The following is a 10,462-nucleotide window of genomic DNA, read 5'->3' on the forward strand; positions in this document are numbered from 1 at the left end:
TTTCGGTTGAATTTTCGAACTCAATCGTCAAAATTCAACTGTCGAGATTTTGGATCCGACGGCCGAAATCTCTGCTCGACGGTAATGTGCATGACCCAAGCTTTTTCCCTATAAAGAGTCTCTGATTCCATCCATACTTAGATTGGAATCTAGTTCCGAAGATGGAAACCTCGGTTTTTCTAATAATTAATATAATCTCATTTCAGAAAGATTCCAATCCAAGCGCATAAATGCATGCATGTAAAATGGATTCGTGGTGTCCCATTCTCTGTCTGTCTCTCTAACACTGAAGATTCAGAGTCGCCCATGTCTCCATTAGTTTTATATAAGTTTATTTGTGGAATGGAAAATCTAGGTTCGAATAATCAGAAAGTTAAATATTCTTCAGCTCGATTCTGGACTTTCTATGATAGAACTGAATTTCTCTATGATTGCTCGATCTAGTCAAGTTATTCGGTTGCTTTAGTTCGAAGAAATTCTGATAATTTTCAGTTTTCGGATCTAACTGATTCTCTGAACTACCACAAGTGAATCTACATGGATATAAGTTGTTCTATCGTTTCGATCACGATTCCCGTAATTGGGTTTTCTGATGGCGGTGGGTTAATTCGAAAACTTATTCGTCTAGGGGTTTCTTAGCAGTGGTAACTTGTGGAATTGTGTCTGTTTTTTCAATTTGGAATTGCTTCCTGCTTCTGCTATTTCTTTGATTCGTAATGACTTTTTTGACATTTCAGGTCGCTGACTCTGTAATGCAATCTAACGATAAGATTGAGAAGAAGAAGAATTTGAAACGTGAGCGATCGTTCTCTGCCGATATGCCTCTAACTGACAGCGCCTTCACACAAGCCACGGATGATTGCTTCGTTTTCCCTGTAGAAGAGATTGTCCAGTATCCTCTGCCTGGATATGTAGCTCCTTCTTCTATCACCTTCAGTCCTGATGATAGCTTGATTGGTTATCTTTTTAGCCCTGACAATACTTTGAATAGGAAGCTTTACACCTTCGATCTAGAAACATGGAAGCAAGAACTGGTTTTTAGCCCTCCTGATGGAGGACTTGATGAAAGTAACATATCCCCAGAAGAGAGGCTGAGGAGAGAGAGGTTGAGAGAACGTGGGTTGGGAGTGACGCGTTACGAATGGGTGAAGTCAATCTCCAAGAAGAAGACAGTTATGGTGCCTTTGCCTGCTGGGGTTTGTTCTCTGATCTCTTATATTATCTATCATGTTTAATGTTTTTAACTGTGCAGTTTATTATCAATCTGCGACTTTCTGGATTTCGATTTTTAGTTTTGCGATCGAACAGTTAGAGTCGGAGGGATGAGAAGGTTGAAACCTTTCCATGTGTAGCTCGGCATATATGCTGTAGTGGCTGCTATATATGAGTTCATATTGTATAGACTTGTAGGGAGATGATTTGGCCGACTCAAGATTGCAGTATCCATTTTGTTTCAATTCAGCAAGCTTTTCATGTCATTACAAGTTTATCTTCATATCTGTAGAAACAGATGTACGTCTTCTGATTCACCTTCTCATGTCTAGCAAAAAGATCCAGTTTCATTTTCAGACATTCATAAAACTCCTGAATTTGGGTTCTTCTTTTGAATCAGTATGTCTCGATCGATATTGAGATGCATGGCTTCAGTAGCCCATAAAGATTTTCCCCCGAGATGTTAATTTTCATTTTAACCTAGCTCAAGAACGAGGGTGATTGAGAAACTGTGTCATTTGATCTGATGGAATGTCTTCGAATCTTTTATTCACTAAATTGCTGGGAGTAACATGTTGTGCCTTCTTGTATAGAGAAGAACATGATTCTTCTGTAGTTGACCGTCCTTACCAACTGGCTGCATTTAAAATCTAGGTCTTATCAGTCCAGTGGGGTAGGGCCACTAATTATTTCCCCTAATCTGCCACAAACGTCTCTAACCTTGGAAGTGAGATTTATCTAACAGTGGTTTTCATAAATATTTATTGGTTCATGGCCTAAGCAGTTAAACGGAAGACTTCCAACCTTTGTTTTTCTTAACACTAATCTAAAATTGGTGAAAGATTATCTTCAAATTGCTTTAGGGAGCCACCAAACACTAGATGTTTGGTTTACCATGGTTTGTTTGGACAACTGGATTAGTTTTGATTCAATGACATGGGTGACTTCCAAAATGGCCCTCCTTATGGAAGAACCTGGCAATGTTGGTTGGAGGAGAAATCACAAGCCAGAAAGCAAGCATGTCAGATTGTAAAGTACTTTTTCAAATTGCATTGGGACAATCTATGGTGGAACTTGCATTCATTAGGAAGCACATTTAAAAACAAGTGGTTTGTCTTTCCATGAGTTGGAACAGAACATGTGGAAAATATGCAAGGGAGCACCGAGCAAGCAGGTGGGAAAAGATGCTTGGTGAAGTCTGGAAATTGTTGAAGTCCGTAAGAGGTTTTCCAGCAGAGTTAGCTATATTATGTTCAATGGCTTTTCCTTCCTATACATTGGCTTGTTCTGGCCAATTTTATTATCTATATTACCTGTTCAAATTGCAGAGGCTGGTTCCTTTCCTTTGTGGGGGAATGGATGGTTGTGTAGTTAACACCCTTGTTTCTTTTAGCAGTTTATAAAGAATAACTCAAGATCCCTTGAACTACCATATCTTACCATATACAAGTGATTGTCTTTCTGCTGTCTTATCTATTCATATAACCTGAAAACTTTCTGTTATATCTTCTTGTCCAGTAATTTACTTTAGGTTCTTTACTATTCATATATGTCATAGCATGTTGTGCAATGTCATTTTCTAGTAGTGGGTACATCATAGATAGGGAACACAAGGTGCAGATTCAATGCATGGGGCAAGTATTTTCTTTCTTTATCCAATTTTATGTCCTGCAAGGTGATCTGTTCAATCGGTAATTTGTTCAACTTCCATGAGTGTGGAATGTGAGTATTGTTTTTCCTTAGTACTCCATTCAAAGTTCAAACTTCTTATGGTTTCAACATAAAATTTGTGTCATCACTCCTCTTCTCTCCTTTTTGCCTATATTTTTTTTTTTTCTGGTGGTGTTTGGTTGTCTTCTAGGCATTTAAATGTTTTACCTTTTTAATATGAAAACAACTCTACTTAAAAAAATGTTGAAGCTATTAAGAACTAATATTTGTTGATGTTCTCCTACATTTAATGACAGGTTATATAAATACAACAGATGTCATCTGTTGACAACAACTTATAAATGCCTCAGAACTAATGTCAGTTTCTTTTCTCTCTTGTTTTTGCCCTTTATATCTACAGATCTATTTTCAGGATCTATCTTTTCATAAACCAGAGCTTAGGCTGTCAAGCAAGTCATGCTCTCCGATTATTGATCCACATATTTCTCCAGATGGAAGTAAGCTCGCATTTGTGAGGGATGAAGAGGTGCATGTTTTGAATTTGCTGTATGGAGAACCAAAGCAATTAACATTTGGTGCCATGGGAAATTCCTTGGTGAGTTAGTGTTCCAGTGTCACTGGATGCCCAGTGACTCACCCGCAAACCATCTAAAGCTTGCCAAACACCTACTACTATGCATATATTATTCCTTCTTTCTTCTTTTTTTTTTGGGGGGGGGGTTCGGGTAAGAATATTCTTCCTCTCACTAATATGGATTGTAGAACATGTAAGATTAGTCAACACCTAGGAATTCTTTATGCTTAACTAATTACATCCACATGAAGACTAAAGCATGCAAATTTAAATCCTTTATTTTTTTAATCTCAGTCATTTTCATTTCCTTTTCGCATTTCATAGTTTTTCTTGTTGAAAAGAAGTTAGATATGCATTGAAAGGAACAACTGTATAAAGTTGTGATACTAACTGGGTGGCATATTATGATCACTGGATTGTGTCATGCTTCCCATATATATGGGAGCTCTGCAGTCTCCACTGAGAGAGGAAAGCCTTTGTATGTCAAGCCTTAATAGCTTACTGCATATCTTGTCATCAAGACTTTGAGCAGTTGAATGATATCTCATTTGAGACTTTGAGCTGTTGCTGCATATATATTGTGGTTCATTATTTTATTTGATTCTTTGAAGATTGTAGTGTACTTATTCCTCTAGCATGAAGGATGATATGTCACCTTTGTTTCAGTGTTGGAATAAATCATAAGATCAAATAATCGTCTGCATCATATGATAGGATGCTTTTGAGGAACATAGATCTTTCACATGCTCAAAATAGATTATTCCTCGATTTTCACTAGCACCTGCATAATATGTTTACATGGCTGTTAGGATGGTCACTCTGAGTTGGATATGGGGACATGGAGAGCCAGATTATATTAAATATCCTAGGCTTCTCTCTTGAAATCTTACAGTCATTTGCATTTTGTTTCAGACTCATGGGCTTGCTGAATATATAGCTCAGGTATGATTCTTTGCCATCTTCAACCCCTCTCTTTCGTAAATTATTATTTTACAAGCTATATCTGCACTGCAGCATGAATCTCTTCTTAGCTGTTCATGTCTTCTGACTGCAGGAAGAAATGGATAGGAAAAATGGCTTCTGGTGGTCACCAGATAGCAAATTGATTGCATTTACAGAGGTTGATTCATCGGTGATACCTCTTTTTAGAATCATGCATCAAGGCAAAAACTCTGTTGGTGCAGATGCGCAGGAAGACCACGCTTATCCCTTTGCAGGATCAGCAAATGTCAGGGTTCGGCTTGGTGTGGTTGCTGCATCTGGGAGTCCCGTTACTTGGATGGACCTTCTGTGTGGAGGAGAGGATCAGGCAAACATAGATGAAGAGTATCTCGCCCGAGTCAGTTGGATGCCTGGAAACATTCTCACTGCTCAGGTTTTGAATAGGTCACACACAAAATTAAAGATCCTTAAATTTGATATTAAGACAGGCCAAAGAAAGGTTTTATTGGTGGAAGAACAAGCCCCATGGGTTAATCTACATGACTGCTTTACTCCTCTGGACAAGGAAGTTGGTAGATTATCTGGAGGATTTATTTGGGCTAGTGATAAAACAGGCTTCAGGCATCTTTATCTTCATGATACTGATGGGGCTTGCTTGGGACCTATCACAGAAGGTGACTGGATGGTTGAGCAAATTGCTGGTGTCAATGAGGCTGCAGGGCTTGTATATTTCACTGGAACTGTGGACGGACCTTTGGAATCTAACCTATATTGTACAAGCCTGTTTCCTAATTGGAGCCATCCCTTGCAGGCCCCACGAAGGTTGACTTCTGGAAAGGGTAGACATGTGGTTGTGCTTGATCATCAGATGCAGAGGTTTGTTGACATTCATGACTCTCTCAACACACCACCTAGGGTATTGCTTTGTTCACTGCATGATGGAAGCTTAATAATGCCTCTATACGAGGAGCCATCTACTGTTCGATCCAAACGGCTTCAACTTCAGCCACCAGAGATATTCCAGATCCCGGCAAATGATGGGACTGTATTATATGGGGCTTTATACAGGCCTGATGAAAAAAGATTTGGACCTCCACCATACAAGACATTGATCAGTGTCTACGGTGGGCCAACTGTTCAGCTTGTTTGTGACTCATGGATGAACACAGTCGACATGAGAGCTCAGTATTTGCGTAGCAAGGGTGTCTTAGTATGTAAGGTCAGTGTTCTCTCTCACCACAAAAAAAAAGGATGCTGCAAAAGCAGAAAATATTTTATTATTTAATTAGTGAAGCATCCTCAATTAGCTTATGTACAGTAACACTTTTCTCTAAGATTTACGTTGGGGTTAGCTATTGCTCCATACACATATTGATGGATGATCGGGCCTATTATTTTGTGTTTGTTGTTTATAGATCTCATGGCCTGTTAACTTCAATCTCTTATGAAATTGACATGTTTTCGTTTTCTATTGATGTATCATCCAATATCCAGTGTCTATGGTATCCTTTTGGCTGGGCATTTGTCTAAGTCAGCATTTCCTCTGCCTATCCCTCTCCTTCAAAAAACAGGGAGAGGGTGTGCACAAGGGGCTGCTGGCATAGGCCAGCTTTTCTGGACAGAGTTTGTTTTCCCTTTAAGCAACTATCTTTTGGTAAAGGAAAGTTGTTTTATGATTGATTCAAAGGAGGTTCAAATTCTGTTGGATATCTTAAATTCTGATCCTGGTTTCTTATGGTTTTACAGTTAGATAACAGAGGAACAGCTAGACGGGGATTGAAGTTTGAGAGTGCCTTCAAGTATAACATTGGGCGCATTGATGCCGAAGATCAGGTCACAGGGGCTGAATGGCTCATAACAGAGGGGCTAGCGAAAGCGGGCCGGATTGGGCTGTATGGGTGGAGCTATGGAGGATACCTATCAGCTATGGCCATGGCCAGGTTTCCTGACACTTTCAGTTGTGCAGTATCAGGTGCTCCTGTTACAGCTTGGGATGGTTATGATACCTTTTATACTGAGAAGTACATGGGATTGCCTAACGAAAACCCAGCAGGTTACGAGTATAGCTCGGTTATGCACCATGTTCACAAGATGAAAGGGAGGTTGTTACTTGTTCATGGCATGATCGACGAAAATGTGCATTTCCGACATACGGCAAGGCTTATAAATGCATTTGTGGCTGCTGGAAAGCCTTATGATCTTCTAATTTTTCCAGATGAACGGCACATGCCGCGCCGGCTGAGAGACCGGATTTACATGGAAGAGAGGATCTGGGAGTTTATTGAGAAGAATCTGTGAATCTTTGGTTTCTCCTTCGCTGTATTTTACTTCTTTTAAAGTTTAAAGTTTATTTACCATGCCGATCTTGTATGTATTCTGTCCAGAGAACTACATAGTTGCTTCTTAGGGCTGGCAGGTGAGAGACTGAGAGGGTATGAAAAAAAGAGGATTTTGTCAATAGAAAGAGAATTTCCTTTTCCTTTTTCCTTTCTTTTTTTCCGCAATACATTTAATTCTAACCGTTTTCCTCTAGAAACCGTTTGTTTGCAAGGAAAAAAAAAAAACTTATGATCATTGTAGGTAGGGAAAAATAAATAAATAGAATATTTAAGTCTTACAAGCTTGTTTAAGTATTTATATAGTTTTACAATGGTGGAATTTTTATTTTAAGCATAGGATAGGAAGAAGTAATTAAGTGACATATTATCAGGTGTAAACTTTAATTTAAGAAAGCTGCTTATTTTCTCAGTAAATTAAATAATAAGATATGTTTGTTTGTTGTATTTGGTATCCTGTTATTTTCTCATCTAGAAATGATTTTTCAATGAAAATGACTTTCTCATGTGAACAATTTTACAGCAAACTTCATGCTGCGCCGTGAACAAAATGAACATGTCTTTGCTCATAACCATGAAGCCAATAGAGGTGTGGTTCGAGACAGTCAAAAAGTGGAATGGTTCAACTTTTTCAGGTCTACATGGTTAGGGTCGTAGCAAAACTCATTTAGGGCCTTCTTTGTTTTTGGAATGAGGTTCATTCGGGTCAACTTGCACGCACCACGACTACATCCTCAAGGCGCTTTTTATATAATTAATATAGGCGGAGCTTCACTTAGGGCTTTTTTTGATTATATGAATCTAGGGATTTGAAATGAAATGGAATTTCAAATATATGAATTCATAGTTTAAAAAATTAATTATTTGGTTAACCTCAAATCTATCGAAGCTCGTAGAGTTCCGTTGTTACTTCCGTAAATCCGCAAATTTCACCAAATATCCAAGAATGGTTTAATTTACATTTTTAGGTAAAAAAAAAGTAAAATTTTCACATTTCATGAATCTAGAGATGTTTTATAATCAAATAGGTATAAATTTTCGATTCATGAACCTAGGGATTTCAAAATTTGGTAAGGTGACATCGTTCACACTATAGAATTTTAACAAATTAAATAAATTAATTTTTTAGAATTTCATTAATATTGTTTTAATTAGTGAGATCAATGGATGGATAGGACCGAGAGATGATGAACTATTCATGTAGAAATGATTTTCAGTACAAAATCACTTTTTCATGTGAACAATTTTTTATTTATTATTTTTTTTTGGTAATTCATGTGAACAATTTAACAGCAAGCTCCATGCCATGAACAAAGTCAACATGCATTTTTGGTCACATAACCACGAAGCCGCGTGTGAATGTACGATTTTTTTTCCCACCTTTTTTTCTCTGGTAAATCAGTAAATATGAGTGTGAGACTCGAAACCGTAAAAAAGTGAAATGACTCAACCTTTTTCACATCAAAAGGGTAGATGTTTGATGTTTCTCCGAACAAGACTCAGATAAAAAATCGAGAATCGAGAATCTGTAATCGGCATTGGTGAGTGGTGAGTGGTGAGTGGTGACATCGTTCACACTGATTCCAATGTATTCATACCGATTCCGTAAATCCGATTTCGATGTTTTAAACCGTTGCCGAGGCTTCCAGAAAGAAGGAGTGACTAGTGAGATCACGAAAGCGCCTGGAAGGTGGCCAAAAAGTGAGTCCTCCGCATCTACTTTTTGACCGTTTCAATCCACCCACGTGTACCCTACGGAAAAGGATAACGCCACCGACGTGTACGGTTGCCTAGATTGGGAAGGCAACGGCAGAGCTGCACGGAGTTCGAGGGAACGTTCAGAACTTCAGATTCCACTCGCTTTAATTTGAACAAAAGTGGACACGTCGGATGAATGTGGGGCCGGCCCCGCAAATTTAGATAGGTGACGGTAACAGACAAAAACTCACGTGTCCCAACCAGTAGCAGTCTGCCACGTCATCGTTACCACTGTTTATATTTTAAAATTTTCAGCACGTGTCCCAACCACTAATAGTCTGCCACGTCTCCATTCTGTTCTCTTCCACGGTTAGTTACCTTACCGCTATTTATAATTTTAAAAAATTTCAGCGCCACCCTTGAGTTTCCGAGAAAATAATACCACTCCCTGACTTATTCAATTTATCAATCCGACCCCATACAGTAAATATTGTATCAAAGACACTCTTTGTCTTTACAAAATCACCGAATAACTTAGGAGATGGTATTAATATTAGAGAGTAATTTAGGGGTATTTTTATTTTAATAAAAATTTATCCACCTTTAGTATTCGTGTTCTATGCCTCTGCTATCGAGTTAGCTTCTCTGCCCCTTTCACATATCTCTACCATACATTAGGGTCAAAGTGTTGAAACTTTGAATTGTTCCAACTAAATAGATCCCTTTAATCTAGCAGCGACGGCCATAAGAAGAAAATGAATGAAGCGATATTTGAGAGTCCAAATAGTTAAAGGACATGGTCAGTATTAAGGAATAAGAGTATTTGAACAAAACGAATGAATTCCCTCGATTTAGTCCATTCACTTTTGAATCTAAACCGTTCAATCTAAAATTAACGATGAGACAAATATCTTAACCCTTGATAGCAGGCGATTCTAAACCTTGGCAACGTCTTGTAACGTTCTCATTGATGACCGTGAACATCATTAAGAAGCTTTGGACCAAGTTTCCTTTTGTGTTTCAATCTAGAAAGTAGAGCTCCAAAGTAAGAGGCACCACACAAGACTTTAATAAGAAGCTTCCATGAAGAAAGTAAGAAGTAGACCCTATCATGCAAGTGTTTCAATTGTTTTCAAAAAATAATTTCCCACTAACCATGTGGGTTTAGGTTTTAATTTATAATTCTTGTATAAAACTAGTTTATGCATGAATCTATACTTGCTTGCAGAATCCCTGTCTCTCCTTGAATAATATCTCTTTCTAGATAACTCCTTAATGAAAAATATCTTTAAATCCCAAAAACCTGATTAGCAGCCAGAATTTATATATATATATATATATATATATATATATATATATATATATATATATATATATATATATATATATATATATATTTCTTCTACCTTGAATTATACTTACTTTCTTCTTATTATTCTTGATACAAAATATTAATTTGTTAAAAATTTATAAAAAGAAAAATTGTAGTCGTGAATTCCAATAAAAGTGCTTGGCATCAACTGTGGAGAACATGAAATTGATTTTGTTATACTAGTAACTATATTATTAATGTTAAGTTTTATTTGACAATATGGAATTAATTCTTTTATTATAAAATAATAAAAAACAATTTGCATTTTATGCATTTCGTCGGTATACTTTTGTTCATCCTTGTAGAGAATTAGTATATAGAAATTTTTATATTCTCTCTCTAGCTGTATTATATGTAAATTTGACTTAATGACATCCTTTTAATTATAATAAAATGTAGCCAAGGTTATAAATATGATTTAATATTACATCATATTGATTTACAATCTAGTAAAATTTTGAAAAAAAAGAAAAGACTGAATTAAATTATCATTTGATTATTTTCATTGATGGAGCGGAGACAAATTTTTAACTTAGTGTTGTCTGTAACTAACCTTTATTTATTAGAATTCTACCTGTCTTCTTTATTATATGTAGTAGTATCTGGAGTTTCGCTTAGGTCTATATATGCAATAACATTTTCTGAGAGTCAATCACC

The 10,462-nt window shown here is 37.0% G+C and overlaps 1 protein-coding gene across 2 annotated transcripts; it reads left to right on the forward strand.

The window, feature by feature from the left end:
• Positions 1 to 282: 282 nt before the first annotated feature.
• LOC149014111 (prolyl oligopeptidase family protein) lies at positions 283 to 6,888 on the forward strand. Of its 2 annotated transcripts, none has more exons than XM_089159347.1 (6): positions 283 to 644; positions 738 to 1,196; positions 3,284 to 3,478; positions 4,370 to 4,399; positions 4,512 to 5,618; positions 6,146 to 6,888. In XM_089159347.1, the coding sequence occupies exons 2-6, from the start codon at positions 753 to 755 to the stop codon at positions 6,695 to 6,697; spliced, it is 2,328 nt and encodes a 775-aa protein (XP_089015473.1). In that variant the 5' UTR covers positions 283 to 644; positions 738 to 752; the 3' UTR covers positions 6,698 to 6,888. The 2 variants fall into 2 exon arrangements, with proteins under 2 accessions (XP_089015473.1, XP_089015472.1); XM_089159346.1 differs by having other exon boundaries at positions 283 to 598.
• Positions 6,889 to 10,462: the final 3,574 nt, after the last annotated feature.

This window comes from Hakea prostrata, chromosome 6 (genome assembly GCF_041222555.1).
Source record: "Hakea prostrata isolate BN-2017 chromosome 6, UWA_Hpros_2, whole genome shotgun sequence".
Classification (NCBI taxonomy): Eukaryota; Viridiplantae; Streptophyta; class Magnoliopsida; order Proteales; family Proteaceae; genus Hakea; species Hakea prostrata.